Source organism: Equus caballus, chromosome 30 (genome assembly GCF_041296265.1).
Source record: "Equus caballus isolate H_3958 breed thoroughbred chromosome 30, TB-T2T, whole genome shotgun sequence".
NCBI lineage: Eukaryota > Metazoa > Chordata > Mammalia > Perissodactyla > Equidae > Equus > Equus caballus.
This window is the reverse complement of record NC_091713.1, coordinates 15,046,592-15,064,110: the sequence shown is the minus strand read 5'-3', so window position 1 is coordinate 15,064,110 and position 17,519 is coordinate 15,046,592. Positions and strand designations below refer to the sequence as shown.

General features: G+C 58.9%; 2 protein-coding genes across 29 annotated transcripts in view; one reads left to right on the top strand and one right to left on the bottom strand.

Moving 5' to 3' along the window:
* COQ8A (coenzyme Q8A) overlaps nucleotides 1-10,598 on the top strand; it is a 48,694-nt gene extending 38,096 nt beyond the window's left edge. For all 9 annotated transcript variants that reach the window (XM_023632633.2, XM_023632634.2, XM_070255599.1 and 6 more), the window contains exons 5-15: nucleotides 2,203-2,277; nucleotides 4,925-5,047; nucleotides 6,423-6,508; nucleotides 6,666-6,806; nucleotides 7,302-7,383; nucleotides 7,494-7,587; nucleotides 7,874-8,015; nucleotides 8,256-8,363; nucleotides 8,479-8,544; nucleotides 8,816-8,902; nucleotides 9,477-10,598. In XM_023632633.2, coding sequence (XP_023488401.1) covers nucleotides 2,203-2,277; nucleotides 4,925-5,047; nucleotides 6,423-6,508; nucleotides 6,666-6,806; nucleotides 7,302-7,383; nucleotides 7,494-7,587; nucleotides 7,874-8,015; nucleotides 8,256-8,363; nucleotides 8,479-8,544; nucleotides 8,816-8,902; nucleotides 9,477-9,764 — 1,292 coding nt within the window. In that variant the 3' untranslated portion in view covers nucleotides 9,765-10,598. The remainder of the gene's footprint in view (nucleotides 1-2,202; nucleotides 2,278-4,924; nucleotides 5,048-6,422; nucleotides 6,509-6,665; nucleotides 6,807-7,301; nucleotides 7,384-7,493; nucleotides 7,588-7,873; nucleotides 8,016-8,255; nucleotides 8,364-8,478; nucleotides 8,545-8,815; nucleotides 8,903-9,476) is intronic.
* A 1,731-nt stretch (nucleotides 10,599-12,329) lies between these two features.
* CDC42BPA (CDC42 binding protein kinase alpha) overlaps nucleotides 12,330-17,519 on the bottom strand; it is a 327,011-nt gene continuing 321,821 nt past the window's right edge. For all 20 annotated transcript variants that reach the window (XR_011434078.1, XM_070255597.1, XM_005607958.4 and 17 more), the window contains 2 exons: nucleotides 17,013-17,170; nucleotides 12,330-16,583 (listed from right to left, as the gene is read on the bottom strand). Coding sequence is in view for 19 of the 20 variants with exons in the window: in XM_070255597.1 (XP_070111698.1) it covers nucleotides 16,452-16,583; nucleotides 17,013-17,170 (290 nt within the window). In the remaining variant the exon portion in view is untranslated. The remainder of the gene's footprint in view (nucleotides 16,584-17,012; nucleotides 17,171-17,519) is intronic.

Sequence of the window (17,519 nt, the reverse complement as noted above, 5' to 3'; positions counted from 1 at the left end):
ACAGTGCCCGGAGGGGTGGAGCCCGTGGGTGGATGGGAGTTAATGTTTGATCCGAGGCGCAGTTCCAGCTCTGGGCCTGGTGCCTCTGGAGCTGGGGGAGGTAGTCAGAGGGAAGACGGGCCTGGCCCCTCGTCCCAAGACACCCAGATGTCTGTGCTGGGCCCTGGGCTCACACCTGAGGGCCATCTCCAGGGCACTGGCTTCTGCTGGGGTTGCAGAGCGTGGCATATCCTGCCCCCTGCCCTCCTGCCCGGCAGCCACCAGCGGTGCGGTGCTGGCACTCGAAACATGGTCCACACTGCAAGGTGCCGAGGCACGGCAGACACTGGATTCCCAAGACTTGGTGCAAAAAACATAATGTACACTATCCCTAACAATGCTTATACGGGGTACTTGTTGAAACGGTGACATTTTGGATATATTAGGTTAAGTAAAATATATGATCACAGTTCATTTCACATGCTTCTTTCTGCCTCTTGAAATGTGGTGATTAGGAAATTTGAGATTGTATCTGTGGCTGGCGTTGTATTTCTTCTGGCTGGCGCGGGCCTAACCATTTTGAAGAGGAGTGACGGCAGTAACAGCAACCCCCCGGTGGTGTTCCGCGTCCCCGCCCTGTTGGGGCTCTTGCCTCACTCAGCTCAGTGACCCTCACAGTGACCTGGGGAGCGGAGCTGACAGCGGGTAAAATGTATCGTAGAAATGTGTTTTAAAGTTAGGTTATCTTCTTCTGATTCTTAAAATTTATTTTTCGTTAAATACATTTTTCAGTAAAGTCAGTAATATTTTTCATAAAAACAGTACAAGATCATTGGAGAAGATACGCAATGTCAAGATGCATGGGCAGGCCTCCCTGCCCGGGGAGGAGAGCGCCCGTGTGAGCCCCTCCCCCAGGCGTGGGGGCCGCTGCTCTGGTGGCCCAGCCCCAGGGCTGTGCTCACCAGGGCCCGCTGGTCTCAGGGCCTGCTAGGTGTCTTCCCTGGGTCCTTGTCCCTTCTCTGTGGTCAGTGTGCTCCTGCACGTGTTCTTCAGCCTCTCTGCTCATGTGTGTGTGTCCCAGCCAGCTGCAGCTGTGGTTAAAGTAGAGGAAACGGCGGCAGCCTGGTGGTGTAGTGGTTGGGTTTGCGTGCTCCCCTTCGCAGGTTCCGATCCCGGGTGTGGACCGAGCGCCCCTCATCCAGCCGCACTGTGGTGGCATCCCACATAAAATGGAGGAAGACGGGCACAGGTCTTAGCTCAGCGACAGCCTTCCTCAAGCAAAAAGAGGAAGATTGGCAACAAGTGTTAGCTCAGGGCTCATCCTCCTCACACGTACACGAGCGACAGCCTTCCTCAAGCAAAAAGAGGAAGATTGGCAACAAGTGTTAGCTCAGGGCTCATCCTCCTCACACGTACACACAGAAAAGTAGAGGACATGGGCCCTGGGCCAGGCTCCTGGACTTTCTGTGTAGCCTTAGTGGCACCTGTTCTGTCCTCGGGCCTTTCCTGGACAGTTGGGATCATCCAGTTCCAGCCCCTCGACAGATGTGTTAATGAACTTTGACTTCGAAGATTGCGGAAGGGGGAGGGAGGGCCTGGGACCCCCTTGTCCTTAGATCACTGTCCGCACCGCAGGGCCGGGTGGGCGGGATGGGTCCTTGCTCACCCCCGAGGGAGGGCTGCGGCCCGAGCCCCGTGAGTCCCCACGGCTTGGATCGGGGACACCTATGCTTGCGCAGTGTTCTGCCTGCCACCCACGACTGCTTTGTGTTTCTGTGGTGGTGCCTTTCCTTCCAGTTGCAGTGACGAAGTGTGAGGATTCTAGAGTGCTGGAGGGTCTCCACAGACTTGGAAGTGGGCGGCTGTGTTCCACGGGGGTGCCCGGTGCTGTCAGGACGTCCTTGGCTCACAGGCCATTCCTGATCCATGTGTGCTGGGTCCTCCCACCGTGTTTCCCAGATGTGCGCCGTCTTGGGGAGTATCTGTGTCCCATGAGCCTACAGCTTAGCAAAGCGGAGGGTGGAGGGGACGGGTGAAGCTTCTTCACGGAAAGCACCTGCCCTGAGCTGAATCTCTGAAAAAAAACAGATGTGTATCTCCCACTTTTCTCCTTCCTTTTCACAGCAAGGGTCCCTGGGGAACAGAGGCGGGTGTCCTCTGGGGCTGCTCCGGGCTTGGTGGGTGGATTGTGACTGCCTAGTGCCCTCAACTTCCTCCTTGTAGGTCTGGCCGTGGGTCTGGGCTTCGGGGCACTGGCCGAGGTCGCCAAGAAGAGCCTCCGTTCTGAGGACTCCTCAGGTGAGCTGGGCCCTTGGGTGGTGGGTCCTGGGAGGTGGGCTGTCAGCCCCAGCCCTCCTGTGTTCCCTGAGTGTCGGCCTCTGGGGGCACCATTCACCTGTGTTCTGCGAAAATGGCACCCCTAGGTTGTTTGAGGCCCGAGGCTGCCTGCTCCCTGCCTGGCTCCCCCGGCCTTTCCCGGCTCCTCAGTGGCCCGCGCACCTGCCCTCTTCCAGGTGGAGCCTCGGTTTTGGCCCCTGCTCTTTGGAGTCCTGGGCTGGGTGCCCCTGCCCCATTCAGAGGACTCATTCCAGGACCTGGCACCTCCTCCCCCTTCTGTGGGGACCCCCAGTGACACCCTGTCCTGTTGCCCTGCAGCTCCTGGCTGCCATTGCGGCCGCGGGCTCGCCTAGGGCCACCTGGACGGCCCCTCTTCACCTGCAAGACCTGCTTGTGGGGACAGGGGCCCTCCCCACAGGCCCTTGTGGATGGGGACATGATGCCATGTGTGTCCTTGGAAGGGGCCGGAGGACGGGGAGGCGTCAGTGAGGGTATTTTTAGTGTTGGTGTGGAGACGCCTGGGGAACTGAAGCCTGGCTTCCTCTGGAAGGAGAAGCCATCCTTCTCCAGGCCCCCCCCACCCCCCGCCCTTCCCCGCGAGCTCTCCGTCCCACCTCGTCCAGGCAGGGAAGAGGCCAGACTGGCTCCAAGATTAAGCTGGTGTCTGCTGTCAGGGAAGTGGTGACCCCGGCCAGGGGTCAAGGGGCCTGGGTACCATTAATCCAAGAGTAGGACTTGGGGCTCAGGCCAGGCCCCGGGCTATGCTCCAGCCTCCTGAGCAGGCTCTGGAACCCCTTGGCCTGGGGGACGCTGACCAGCCCGGCCCAGCTCTGTCCTGGGAGCCCCTCCTGAGTGGGGGCAATGTCCACCATGCCCCTGAACCCCCCCGGCTCCCCCAGGTGGTTCTCAGAACCAGCCATGCCCAGGCACATAGCCCAGCCTGTGGGGACTGGCCAGCTGTGGGGAGGGCTGCCTGGAAAGCTCCAGAGGGCCGGGTCCTGTCCCCAAATCTCAGGAGCACTGCTGTCAGCCCAGGCCTGCTGTGCGTGTCACTCGCAGAGAAAATCTGCCTCCTGCTGGGCAGTGGCCGCCTCTCCAACGTCCCTCCCTCTCCCCTCCTCTCCTTAGGGACACAGGCCCGGGTCCCCAGCCCACGGGCCCAGGGGCGCGTGAGGGCAGAGCGGACATGGGTGGGCTCCCCTTCCCTTGGCTCCAGCCCTCTGCTGCCCCTCAGGCGAGGGGCTGATCGGGGACCCTTCTTGGTCTAGCTGTCCTGGAGTGACCCTGCCCATGGGCCACAGCTTCCCTGACCCCCGGGCAGTTGGCCTGTTCCTGTGTGGAGCTAAAGTCTCTCACCTTCCCGGGACCCCGTGCTGCTGTCTGGGACCCTGGGGACGAGCCGGACGTGGCTGCCCTCAGATGGCAGATCCTCGTGTTTTCCCTGGGGCTTCTCTTTTGCAAACTCGGTGTCCAGGGCCTCCAGCTCTCGCAGTCCCCTGCTCTGTCAGAGGCCAGGCTGGACATGGCCCTGGGGCAGAGGGCAGTGGCACCCTGGCCCTCTCTCCTGTTTGCTTCTTGGGGACCCAGCTCAGTCCCCCTCTGAGCACTGAGCCAGGCCCGAGGTGATGCAGGCTGAGGAAAGTGCCAGTCATGGTGGGGCGGCCCTCAGGGCCCTCTGATCTGACTGGGCTCACGGGACAGTGCGCAGGAAGACACGGATGTCACGAGCTGGAGGCCCAGAGAAGGGGTGCTGGAGGGGCTCAGGGAGGGCAGAGGGGCGTCCGCTTGGCTGGGAGGCGGACCCCTGCTCAGGCCTCTCCCCACCTCGGGGCCAGGGCAGACTCAGTATTAGGCCCGGTGGCCGGCACAGGGACGGAAGCCAGAAAGGGCCCTGGCTCCCCTGGCGCACGCCAAACCTCAGCAGGGCTCGGCTTCACTGCAGCCTCTCTATGTCGTCGCCCTGCACCCTGCCACCCCTGAAGGTCGTCTGCACCCCTGAGGGGCCAGCTGGCTACAGCGAGCTGCAGGGGTCTCTGTGGGCCGCGGGCCGGGGCAGGCACCAGCCGTGAGTGCTGTCCTCCACCCTGCTCCCCTCCCGGAGGACTGCGCTGTCACTGCAGCCAGCTGGCTGCCGCGGATGCGCAGTCACCCCAGGGGTGCTGGCTACCTTTGTCCAGTACAGTGGGGGGCGAAGGACAATGACTTGGCTGTCCTCACCTGGGTTTGGGCCTGGGGACAGCGGAGTGGCCCTGGAGGGCCTTACGCAGCCTGGGGGACGTGAGTGGGAGACGCGGGGTTAGAACTGCGTCACCAGGCGAAGGGACCCCCAGGAGGAGAGGCGGTGCTGAGCCCCCTGCTTCAGGCTCTCTGCTGGGTTTCTTTGCATGACACTTAAAAATCCCACCGCTCCTGATAATCTCTTATTGTCCCTGTTTTTGCGAGGGATTTGCAGAGGCACACAGCCAGTGGGGGGCAGGGAGAGGAGCTGCGGCGCCCCGTAGTGCCCCGTCCGGGGGCTCTGAGCCCGCCCGGCTCTTCCTCTGGGACCCTGCAGCCGCCCCGAGGGCAGGCCCGGGGCTGGGCGCGCTGAGCTGGCTCCTGCCCGCAGGGAAAAAGGCCGTGCTGGACTCCAGCCCCTTCCTGTCGGAGGCGAACGCGGAGCGCATCGTGAACACGCTGTGCAAGGTGCGCGGCGCGGCGCTCAAGCTGGGCCAGATGCTCAGCATCCAGGGTGAGTAGGGGGGCCTGGGCTGTGGGGGGCCGCGGAGCGGGGACGGCGCGGGGCCCCACCTGGGAGGGACGGGAGGTGTGTGCGCCGCCCACTGGCTCCTCCTGCTTGAGTCCTGGTTCTTCATCCGCCTGGGATGTTTAAACAGCGTCCTACGCAGGAGCCACGCTTGTTTTCCTTGCTGCTTTCTGGGGGTTTTGAGATAGCCAGAGGTGGTTGGGGCATCTCAAAAGTTGGTGTGAGTCCGGGGGCAGCCACCTGCCGTGTGGGTCGGAGGGCGCTGGTGGGAGAGCTCAGAGGCCTGCCACGTTGTCCCTGACGTTGGGGACCTGGGCCGTGTGGCCCCGAGCGAGGGAGGCTGGGGAAGGCCGCAGCAGTTGAGCAGGAGGTTGGCTCATTGTGGCCCCAAGAGCAGAGCGGAGGGTGGGGAGCCAGAGGGCGTCGACTGTGCCCCCCAGGGAGGAGCGCCCGGCAGGCCGCCGCTCAGTGGGAGCACCGAAGGCGGCTCAGCGGAGGGCCGGGGCGGGACGGGAGTGCGCGCTCCGCGGGCGGCGGGGCCGGGCAGCCTCTGGGCGGGCGCGCCTGAAGTCCGTCCACGGATGGCGACTTCTCTGGGGACAGCCGTGGAGCCGCGGGCGGGCTGGGGACCCGCGGGCCGGGCTTGTGGGGGAGTCGTGCTCCGCCCGCAGCGCCCTTTCAGGATGGTTCAGAAAACGATGTTCCCACGTGGGGACGTGCTCGGGGAAGACCGCTGCCCGACGACAGCAGGCTGGAACAGGCAGTGAGGAAAAAACGCAGAGAAAAAGGGTCAGGAAGGAAAAAGAACAGTGGTTCTCTGTCGGTGTTGAGCTCATGAGCATTTTAAACATTTTACTAGACTTTATTTTCTCGGTTTATTTCTTTTATAATCATAAGAAGCTATGCCTGTTATTTCTGAGAAATCCACTTCTTGGGTCACCGGGTGAGTTGAGAGAGCCTCCCACTGCCTGATACCGGGCTGGGCTTTGGCCTCACCGTGGCCCTGGGAGGGGGCGTGATGGGCCAGGTGCCAGGGTGTCTCCGGATTTGGTTGGTGGCTGCGGTGCCCCAGGAGTGTGCAACCCAGGTCAGTGTCCCTGTGTCTTCTCTGAAGCCTTTGTCCACAGCCTCAGGGGCCTGTGTGCCAGGTGGGGAAAATGCTCCCAGCGTGTGAGGAGGCATCTGAGGCTGGGCCTGCTGTGTGGCCCTGGGCCTGTACAGGCCTTGTTGTCTCCGGACCTCAGTTCTGTGTAGAAGGGCAGATCAGCATCCGACTTCTCCCAGGAGACTGCGCTGCGGCCGGGGTGATTGACCTTCTAGGGGTTAGCCCTCTGCTCTCTGATTTTCTGGTGCCTTCCAGATGATGCTTTCATCAACCCCCATCTGGCCAAGATCTTTGAGCGGGTGAGGCAGAGCGCTGACTTCATGCCGCTGAAACAGATGACGGTGAGGCAGGCGGGGCTGGGGCATCTGGTCCTCAGGGCCCCACCTCCCCTTGCAGGGGAGCTGAGGTGGCCCCGTGGGAGGGAGTGGACTGTGCTGCTTCTCAGTGTGTCCCAGGCGCCGGGCTGTGCTCACGGCCCCTCCCTGGTTCTCCCTCCAGAAAACTCTCAACAAGGACCTGGGCCCCAACTGGCGGGACAAGCTGGAGTACTTCGAGGAGCGGCCCTTTGCGGCCGCCTCCATCGGGCAGGTGCACCTGGCCCGCTTGAAGGGTGGCCGCGAGGTGGCCATGAAGATCCAGGTAGGCACCCGGCGTGTGCGCTCATCCCAGAGCCGGGCCCTGCAACGTGGGGGCCTCCACACCCTGTCCCCCTGAGCCGCCTCGTCCAGAGCGGGGCCCGTGTCTCATCATTTCTGTCCCCGGCGCCTTGTCAGCGCTGGGTGCCAAGAAGTGTTTGCTAAGTGAGGGACTGGGGGAGCTGGGAGAGCCTCCCGGGAGGCTTGGGTTGAGTGCGGCAGGGACAGGGGACAAGTGATTGTCTGCTTTGGGCCTGAGCTGCGGCCCTGAGTGGGCGGCTGTTCCTGGGGATGGAGGGTGTTGGGGGCGGTAGACAGTGGAGCACAGGGTTGTGTTGGGGCCCCGGGGGCCTAGCTGCATCCTTGGGTCTTAGCTCTGACTCACCCAAGGTGTGGGGTCTGGGTGGGACAGAGCTGGGAAGCTGACAGGTGGTTGGGAGAGCGAGGCCCCTACAGGGGCTCTGCTCGTCTGCCCGGGAACCCTTCTGTCCCCCTGCAGTACCCTGGCGTGGCCCAGAGCATCAACAGTGATGTCAACAATCTCATGGCCGTGCTGAACATGAGCAACATGCTTCCGGAAGGTCTGAGGCTGGCTCCTGGTCAAGGGCAGGCATTTGGGACGGACTCTGGGGACCCCAGGGGGCCTTCCTGAGGAGCCCCCAGCCGCCCTCATGCCCTCCTCCCTGGCCAGGCCTGTTCCCCGAGCACCTGATCGACGTGCTGAGGCGGGAGCTGGCCCTTGAGTGCGACTACAAGCGGGAGGCTGCCTGTGCACGGAGATTCAGGTATGTCTCACGTGGCTTCCGTGCCAGGCAGCTGACCTTGGCCCCTGGTCTGTTGGTCCCACTGGGGAGGCAGAAGGGGCTGCTTTAGGCAGCCCATCCGGGGGTGAAGGCTCCTCTGGCCTTGAGGATGGCTGTGGTCGAGGCCTGGGGTCATAGCTGCATCCTGCCCAGTGAGAAGCAGGCCTGCCCCTGGCGGCCTCAGTTCCTCGTCGCCCTGGGTGTCACCCCAGGGCGGGGGTTGAGGTGGGGAGGATCTGTGGGCAGCGTGACCTCCCACCCCTGCCAGGGAGCTGCTGAAGGACCACCCCTTCTTCTACGTGCCTGAGATCGTGGACGAGCTCTGCAGCCCCCACGTGCTGACCACAGAGCTGGTGTCCGGCTTTCCCCTGGACCAGGCGGAGGGGCTGAGCCAGGAGGTCCGGAACGAGGTGTGTCTGACGGTGGCCTTGGAGCTGAGATGCTCCCTATGGGGATGAAGCTGGCACTGGTGCCAGTGGCTGAAGGGGACAGGAAGGCTGCTGTGTTCTCCCCCTGGGTGTACACTGGAACCAAAAGTCATCTGGGCAGGAAGTGGGGCAGGTGGAAGATGGGGGCGGGAGAATGACCCCAGACTCAGGGTCACCAGCCAGCCTGGCGCTGCTGTGACCCGGAGCCCCTGCCCGCCGCAGATCTGTTACAACATCCTGGTCTTGTGTCTGAGGGAGCTCTTCGAGTTCCACTTCATGCAGACGGACCCCAACTGGTCCAACTTCTTCTACGACCCGCAGCAGCACAAGGTGAGCCCCTGGGCGGGGCGCCCCAGGGGGCCCTGGGGCCCCGAGATCTGGGGTGTCCATCCCCTGCCCCGCCCCGCCCCACTGGGCAGACCTCCCTGCTTTTGCCGATTTGCAGGTGGCTCTTCTGGACTTTGGGGCGACTCGGGAATACGACAGGTCCTTCACTGACCTCTACATTCAGGTAGGGGCCACGCCCTCCTGAGGCCGGACCGGGATGCTCGGGGGCTCGGAGGTAGGGAGGGAGGGAGAACGACCAGGCTCCTGCCCGCCCCAGTGTCTGGGGACAATGGGTGAGGCCACTGCCCCGTCAGCCTCGTAGCACTGGCTGGGGTCTCGGAGGGAGAGGAAAGGATAAAAGTGCGGGGTTGGCGTTGGGGGAAAGGGGCAGGTGTGGCTCCCTGGCCCTCAGAAGCTGCTGTGTCTGTGCTGCCCCCGGTGCCGCCTCCGCCCAGATCATCAGGGCCGCCGCGGACAGGGACAGGGAGGCCGTACGGGAGAAGTCCATAGAGATGAAGTTCCTCACCGGCTACGAGGTCAAGGTGAGCTGCCAGGTCCCCGGGGCCAACTTCGCTGTGCATTGGGAGGGGGCTGGGGAACCTCAGTTCATAAATGTGTGAAATCAGAGGTGACAGCCGCCCCAAGGGTGCTCCACAGAACTCAGACCGTCTCGGGCAGTCAGAAAGCCAGCCCTCCCCAGCCTCTGTGCCCAGCTCTCAGAACGGCAGGGCCTGGGGACAGCTGCGCTGGGGAGCCCGGGGCTGGCCTCCTCTCACTCTGGCCACGTGGAGGTGTGTCACTGACGCCATCGCTTGCGCAGGGCAGTGGGCTGGCCTGAGGACTCTGGGCTGACTGAGTGTGAACGCCTGGGGGCTGCTCACGCTGCATCCTGCCGCAGGCCCCGCCGCCCCCTAGTGTCCCACGTGGAGCCCAGGTCACATGTGAATGTTGTTTTCCTGGTCCCTCTCGGTTGAGTTTCTGCCCCAGTTACCATTATTTCATCTAGTTACAAATCAGACGCCCACCTGACCCGCTCCTCAGCTTGAAAACAGCTTTCAGGGGGCGCTCACGCCAGGGCTGAGGGAGGAGCGCTCAGATCTCTCCCCGCCCCCCCAGGCCATGGAGGACGCCCACCTGGACGCCATCCTCATCCTGGGGGAGGCCTTCGCCTCCGAGGAGCCCTTTGACTTCGGCACCCAGAGCACCACGGAGAAGATCCACAACCTGATCCCCATCATGCTGAAGCACCGGCTCATCCCGCCCCCCGAGGAGACCTACTCCCTGCACAGGAAGATGGGGGGCTCCTTCCTCATCTGCTCCAAGCTGAAGGCCCGCTTCCCCTGTAAGGCCATGTTCGAGGAGGCCTACAGCAACTACTGCCGGCAGCAGGCCGGGCCGCAGTAGGGGGCCTGCTCCCTGGACGCTCTGCCCTCACGCGGTGGAGACTGGCAGGAAGCTGGTGGTGACACTCTGTGTAGACTCCTCCTCCAGTGAGAGAGGGCTGCTGGCTCTGAGGGGGACGTCGCTCGGAGCCCGTCGCCAGCGCTGTACACGGTTTTTATCGCTAAGGGGTGTGGGTGAGAAAAATGAAAATGAAACCCCGCTCCTGTGTCCACACCTGCTTGTTGTTCATGCAGCCTCTGCAGTAACTCTAGATCCAGAGAAAAAGGCACCTTTGTTTCCGTTTCCTTTCTGTAACAGGGCTTTTTCCTCACGTGGACGTTAACCAGCGACAGGAGCATGCCCTGCGCATCCCTGCCCCCAAAAAGCCGCGGAGAAGCCTTTCGGATCTGCCGGAGCGTGCAGTGTAAGGGTTGGTGTGTGTGTGTTGCTAGAGCGAGACTGTGTTCTGCCCATTTCCTCTGCAGCAGGGGCTCTCGAGCTGGGACGTGCCGGTCGGAGCAGTGCCGACAAGACGGCAAGACTGTAACTGAGGAGGCCCACGCCTGTGATCCGGCTGCTTCCCGTACTTTCTCGACAACTGGAAGTTTCCAGAGAACCGCTGCCTCCTGTGGGAAGGGTCAGGAGCAGCGGAAAGGGAGACAGTGACACAGCTGTCTCTGCGAGAAGACGGGGTGTGTGTGGCGCGGGCCTGCCTTCCCCCCAGCCTGGGGCCTCCGTGGAAGATGACTGTGCAGGGGTCACCTGGTTAGACTTGAGCGCTCATCACAGGCTCTATTTTTGTACAATTCTTGTAATTGTCAGATTTACTTGATTCAATTAAAAAAAGAAATCCTAGCATTGTGGCACTAATTCTTTGACTCGTCAAGGGCTCTGTGCTGATGGGGATGAGCCTGAGGTCCGTGTCACCCTGTCCTGCCTCCAGACACTCCTGCAAGGTTTGCACCTGTTCCCAGCCTGAGGCTCTTGGTGCCTGGACCTGGAAGGCTCAGCCCACATTCATTGTCAGAGAAAGAGGGGTGCAGGGTGGGGACAGCTGCCCAGTAACTGCCTGGCAGCCCCTCAGGACGCGCCCCCCCCCCCCCCCCCCGCCACTTACAGAGAATCCACAGCTGCCAAGGGGCTCTGATGCTTCAACATTAGCCAGCTGGGACAATGGTAACACCTGCCGTGGGGTTAGTGCCGGGCCAGCCTCGCAGTGACACCCACTGGAGAGGTCAGCTGAGCCAAGGGGCATCCTGGAAAGAGGCTGTTGCTGGGCCCCCCAAGTTCCTAGGTAATGGGGCCTCCTGACAGAACACTTGCACAGGGCGTGAGGCAGGGAGTCACGTGGGGAGACTGCCGCGGTCCCAGAGGCCCCCCCCACCAGTTCTAGGGGTTCAACCCCGAGGGAAAACCGACTTCCTGCCATTTGGGACTGCCAGCAACCGGCCGCTGGGCCCAGGCAGGGCAGAGAGGTCTGGTCTCCATGCCGCCTGCTGGGGCCCTGGAGGGCTAGTGCTCAGCACCATCCGCCAGGCCCTGTTCCGCTTGTCCATGGCTCTTCTGAGGCTGTGTTTACGTACTGTTACACTATTAGGTACTGTGTTTATGTAATAACTCCCGGGACACTCAAAGTGGGCATTTTATAGATGAGGAAACGGGCTCCGAGGGTAAGTGGCTGGCCGAGGATCAGTAAGTGGTGGAACAAGACAGCCTGGCCTCACAGCCACACTCGCTCCTGGTCTAAAGGCTGGCCAACTGTGCTCCTCGGTCCAGTCCGTCCCCCTGCCGTTCCTGTCCGCGTTCCTGGCACACAGCCGCACTCGTTCGTTTACGCTTGTCTGAGGCTGCTCCGTGCTGCAGTGGCAGAGTTGAGCAGCTCCATCAGAGACTGTATAGCCCAAAAAGCCGAAAATATTTATTATTTACTGGTCCTGTACAGAGAGTTTGCCAAGACTCGCTCTAAACCGCTGCACGACTGCTGCCTCGAACGCCTGGCTCCGCCAACACGAACCGACGACATCACCATGGCATCAGCAACGCCAGTTACACGTGGGATGGAAACAGGGCACTCAGAACACTTCCTTCGCTGCAGCCCCGGTTTAAGATTTCCTTTGTTAAGACCACCCCTGGCCTTAGATGTGTCATTCTAACTCAAAAGCAGAAGCACTAACTGCTTCTGCGCAGTAAGTAGACAGAACACCAAGTGGCCCCATGTCTGCAGTCAGCTGTGACGACGGGTGGGGAATCTGGCTGTGGGGAGGGGTCCTCAGTGCGGCGGCCAGGGCCATGGCGACCCTCAGGCGGAGCCTGGCCTTCAGACTGACCGAAGACGAGGGAGGTTTGGGCCAGAAGAGGGGGTGGGAAAGCTTCAAGAGAATGCAACACTCTTCTCACCTGAGCTATGGAAGGAACTAAGAAAGTTCTAGATTAAACTAACCCCATGGCCTTTTGCAGTGTGAGGAGGAAGCCAGGCCAGGAGGGGGCCGGCAGGAAGCAGGATCAAATAAGACAGAAAGACTCAGGCACCTTTTCTCCATTCCTCAGACCTTTAAATCGGAAAAAAAGACAAAAAATACTCAACTCTAACAGTTCCCTGTTTTATTGCAATACATCAAAGTCTGGTTAATATTAAGTGATACCAACATAAAATATTGGCGAGGAGTCTTTTGTTACATTTTTGACTAGCCCACCTTAAATATTTCTGTGCAAAAGAATCCACACCATTGGTAGCAGAGAATCTCTGATAAAGTTCTCCAAGAGATCGAGGGCATGAAACCAAACGAAATGAAGTCAGAGTGACAGGAGGCCAAAGCAACATCTTCCCCCCTTCCACACACACAGTTGTCAGCATTATATTCTAAACCAAAAAATGATTACACCTAGGCCATGCAAAACTGTACAATAATATTACAATGAGAAAAAACTCTAAAAAATTTATAAAATAAAGGATATTACACCATCAAATAAAAAGGCAGGTCATCTTGTTTCCGTGAAATTTCAGGGTGGATTTGTTCCCATCCAACTCCCCCATAAGTGAAGTGCTCTCTGTGTGTGACGGGCCCGGGAAGGAAGCGCCGGCCTGCCGGCCAGTGCTGGCCCAGGTCCCTGGGATCGAGCAGGCTCCGCAGAGAACTCTGGGCTTGAGTGATCAGGACAGTCCTAACAGGAGAGAGGTCCTAAGATGGGCTCAATGAAATGGCTGCGGCCTAGCTAAACAGGGGCTGGGCCAGGGGAGAGGAGGGGAGGTGCCCAGTTACGCCCCGGTTGTGCCCAGTGGAGTCGGGCGGTGGCCCAGTCTGACTGCTGAGTGGCCCTCTGTCCAGGAAGTGGACGGTGGCTCTACAAGACCCCGCTCAGCCAGAGACCACAGGCTGCCAGAGGCCAGCGAAGGGCCCTGCTGTCCCCAGGGCTGAGGGACGTCCGCCCACCCCTGCTCTGGCTTTTCTGTAATACCTGAGAGTCCACAGAAATGCAACTGGTCTTTCACAGAAGCAGACGTGGCCACTAAGCAACAAAATGACACGATTCTAACCATAAGGAAGGCAGAGAGGCCGAGAGCCAGCAGGGGAATGACAGGTGGTTGCTGTAAACATAACAGGAATTTCAGATTCTTCCCTGAAGCTTGGGTACAAGAACTGCTCGGAAAACTACCCAGATGGGCCCTTTGTAACTTTATCTCGTGGCCTAAAACTGCTCCCCGGGAAAGAGCGTAAATCACTGAGTGTGGGGGTGCGTGTGCGCGTGCGTGTAAACACACACGACTCGAAGTGAAATATGCTTTAGTAACCGTCTGACAAGCAGCAAGGCTGTTGTTTTTGGCAAAAAGAAATATATATCTGTATATATATAATTTCATACACCCAAAGCACATGACAAGATTAAATTAGAGTTCAGGGGTAGACAGCAAACTGGCTGGACACAGATAGCACCAAGTACCAACACCTACGGGCTGTGCCAGAAATGCCTCTCCGGTAATTCTTCCTTTCTCCTGAGAAGAGAAATGAGTTCTTGCTGCCATCTACATTTCTCAGATGTCCTGCCCGGAAACAAAGGGTGACTTGAGACAGCAATAGAACCTTTTCCGTGGCCTTTGTTGCTGATCCCTGAATGATCACTATGTTTTCTGTTGCCCTGAAACCCATTCCCCATCTTTTCAAGCCCTTCTTCTCGGAAGCTTCAGAAGGGATTCTATTTCAGAGTGCAGACAAGCCCGGGGGGACGATTATTGTCCTGAGACAGTCCCCCTAAACTATTCCCTCCTGGCAGTGGGTCTCCCCCACAGTCCTGCTGTTAGAATCTAACCACATTTGGGGCTGCTCTATGCCTGACAAGATCACTTAAGATTGCTGTGGAAAAACCGCAAAGTGCCGCGGGGCTGTCCACTGGGCTCACATGAACACGCCGCCCAGGGAGCGGGCAGGACGAGCCCTCAGGAGCCCCCTCAAGTGCCCTGTTGGGAGGCTGTAGGGTGTGACTCATTCCAGTGGAGTCCAGACTTCAGGTAGGGTTATATTTTGATCCTAAAAGCATCCTTTAAAAAAAATAAGCACCTACAGGCAACAAAAATTCACACTTAGTTGTCAAAGCTATAAACTGCCATCCTGTGAATGTGGGGGAGGTGGGGAGGCAGGGTCAGGAGGAGAGGGGGCAACTGGCCACAGGCGCTCAGCCCTGGCCGGTTCCCTCCTCTCCCCGGAGGGCCAAGTTCAAGGAGCTGCCAGGGTCACATGGCAATAACCAAACTCAAGGGCTGGCCCTTGGTATCTGGACGTACACAAGTACTGTTACGTGACATTTCTTTTCCAAAAGCAAAAAGAAGGAGGAGATGGAACTGTGCGGTGAATGACGCCATCCAAAGTAAAGCACAGACCAAGTGCGCACGGAGCCCAGGCTGCTCGGACGTCAGCGTGGTCACCATCTCACCACCTCTGCGTCACCTTGGGCAACATAATCCCCACATGGGATCCCTTCTCTCCTCCCGGACCTCAGGAGCCTTCTCCACAGAGCAGCAGCCTACTAACAGTCTCCGTGCCCCGCGCACGGGCTGGCACAGCCGCTCCGAGGCGAAGGCGTGAAGTCGGGCGAGATGGTGGCCCGGCCCCTGCCATCCCGATTAGGAGCTGCAGGAAAACTCTTCCATTTTAGCTGAGTTTGAAAGAAGACAGCAGAAAATCCTATTTCTCAGAGAAATTTAGATAAAAAGTAAAAGAGAGGCTCTCTTTACTTCCACGAGATATTTTTATTTCTACCTCTCTCTCTGCTCATGTGCTTAACTGGAGAAATGACTGGAGAAATAAGGTTCTTTGGGTTCTGCATCTCATTTCCTTGTGGTAATTAACACAGCAGGGATTCAAGTGGAAATGCACCTCACAACACGGTGCAGCCACTGGGAGAGGACGAGCTTACATGGGGCCACTTCCTGCCTGCGCCTGCGCACTGGGGCTGAACACGTCCAATTTTCTCCGGGTTTGGGCAGGAATACTTGATCAAGGCTGTTCAAGTCCTTGCATTTGAGCTCTTCTATTATTTGGTAACTAAACCCTTCTTCCCAGGCTTCTTGGAGGAAGCTGAGGCCACCCTCACAAGACCCCTCTGTGAGAAGCCGGCTGGGCTGGGGGACAGACACCTCCCTGCAGCTAGGGGCGGGGGGCGGGAGGGGGGGACCAGACCAGGAGAAAAGCATGACCCTTTGTATGGCCTTTCAGAAGCCAAGACGTTCCTTGTGTTCTTTCAGAGGGAAGGGATCAGAAGGTGACAAAATTGCATTTCTATATTCATCCACGGAAGATACCAAAAAATAACAAAAAATGAGAAATGTGGTTGAAATTCAACTACTAGAAAAAGAAACGTCTTGGATGGAAGTAAATCTGCCTTTCGATGCTGCTGCTGAAGAGGATTCAAATGTCCGAAGTCTGGTGCTGGGTCTACTCCAAACCAGTGACGCCACAGTCCCGGGACGCCTCCTAAAGCTCCAGGTGACAGGGACTCGAGACAGGGCACTAAGGGCTCTGAGCTCTCCCTCGACCCCCTTCAGCTGGAGGCCTTTCTGCCTTTTAGATTACTTTTAGATTACTCAGCTGGAAAGCAGACAAGGAACAACACATTTCTTTAAATTAAATGATCTCTCTCTTATATATGCATCCATCTTTCGTTGAATACAAGATGCTTCTTTTTACTATGTACATTCAGTATTTAACCTCTACATTTGTGTATTTATTTAAACTCTGTATTGTAGTAAAATATGCATTGTTTTCACTAATAAGGATTTCCTGGCACTGATCGGTCAACACGGGCGTGGGTGCTGAGCGTGCAGGGCGGCCGCTGCAGGCCGGCCCAAGACCCCTGTGCCACCTCGGGGCTAACGAGACTACTGTGAGAACGACGCTGTCTAATCTTATTCCTATCGCTTACATTTGTGTAATCTGTCTACTGAAGCTACCTTTGGGGGAGGGGTAAAATATCATGGAAAGCAACTCTAAGTGTATGAAATGAGATCAGCATCAATCTAAGCTGCTCGATGAAAGGCTGCCTTTAGGGCTGCTGTTGAGTGGAGGGGGGCGTGGATCTGCGAGTCCTGTGGTCAGGATTCCTCCATCCCCACCCTGCCACTGCGGCCAGCCTGGGGCGTGTCCAGGCAGAGGTGGAGAGGAGAAGAAAGGGAGAGGAGGCGGGTGGGGCTGCCGTCTGTGGTCTGCGCCCCGCGGCTCAGGGCTCCCAGCCCCCGCGGTCAGTGCTCTCCAGAGACAGGCTCTTGGTCTTCCGGGGCGACACGGGGCTGGGTGGGCTGCTCAGGTTGGAACTGTTGGAAGCTGTGGAATGCCTGGGAGAATCAGAGTCCTGTAAGGCCCAAAGGAAGATGTCAGTGAGAAGCAGAGGGCGGGAGGGGCTCAGGTCACCATGGGGCCCCGCCCACCACCCTGATCTGACGTGATGTGCCCTTTCTGTTGTCAGCACAAAGCCCCTTTTCTGAGCTGAATCCGAGGCACGGAATATAACAAATGCTCACAGTCCTTTCTGCAGGCCTTTAGAAACGCAGGTCATTTTCACATAAAAGCTATTAGAAGTCTGAACACCTCCAGGGAAATCGTGGTTTGCAACCCAAGAGCCTGGCTGTGCCATCCCTGGCCAAGAGGGTACGGAACTCCTGCTGCAGCCGAGGCCGCTCCCGAGGTAGACAGATCACTTCGGTAAAGGCACTAGACTTCTTGATACAGCATTTCTCCACAGCCCGCCTCCAGACGCTGCTGCCACACCCGCTCCACTCACCTCTCCATCAAAGTCCCTCGCTGGGGCATCACTTCCTTGGTCCATGCCTCCGGAAGACAGCGAGCCCTCTGATGGGGAGGGCATGGGCTGCCGCTTCGCACTGTAGCTTCCTCCAGAGAATTCTCTCTTTAACGCACTGCCATTCTGTGCAGATGACCCTACAGTACAGCATTCAGGTGAAACTTTATACGTGTAGAAGGAGGTGAGCCTTTAGGTGTACAGACTGCCGAGATGACCGCAGTGGTCTTCCCACCACCCAGGTGATCCTCCCCAGTGTGGAGTCCTTCAATGACAGACAGTGAGTCCAGCTGTGGGGCTTGGCCGCCCAGTGAGCGGGCAGCACTCTCAGGGCCGCCTGCCTGTCCACTCCCTGCTCGAGCCTGGACTGCCATCTCCCTCCGATTCCCAGAGAACCAGTCGTTCAAGTCTCCACCTACGTGCTGCCTGACTGCGTCCTTCCCCTCCTGGAGCCCCTAGCGCGTCTTTCCCCATCTCCTTCATAGCATT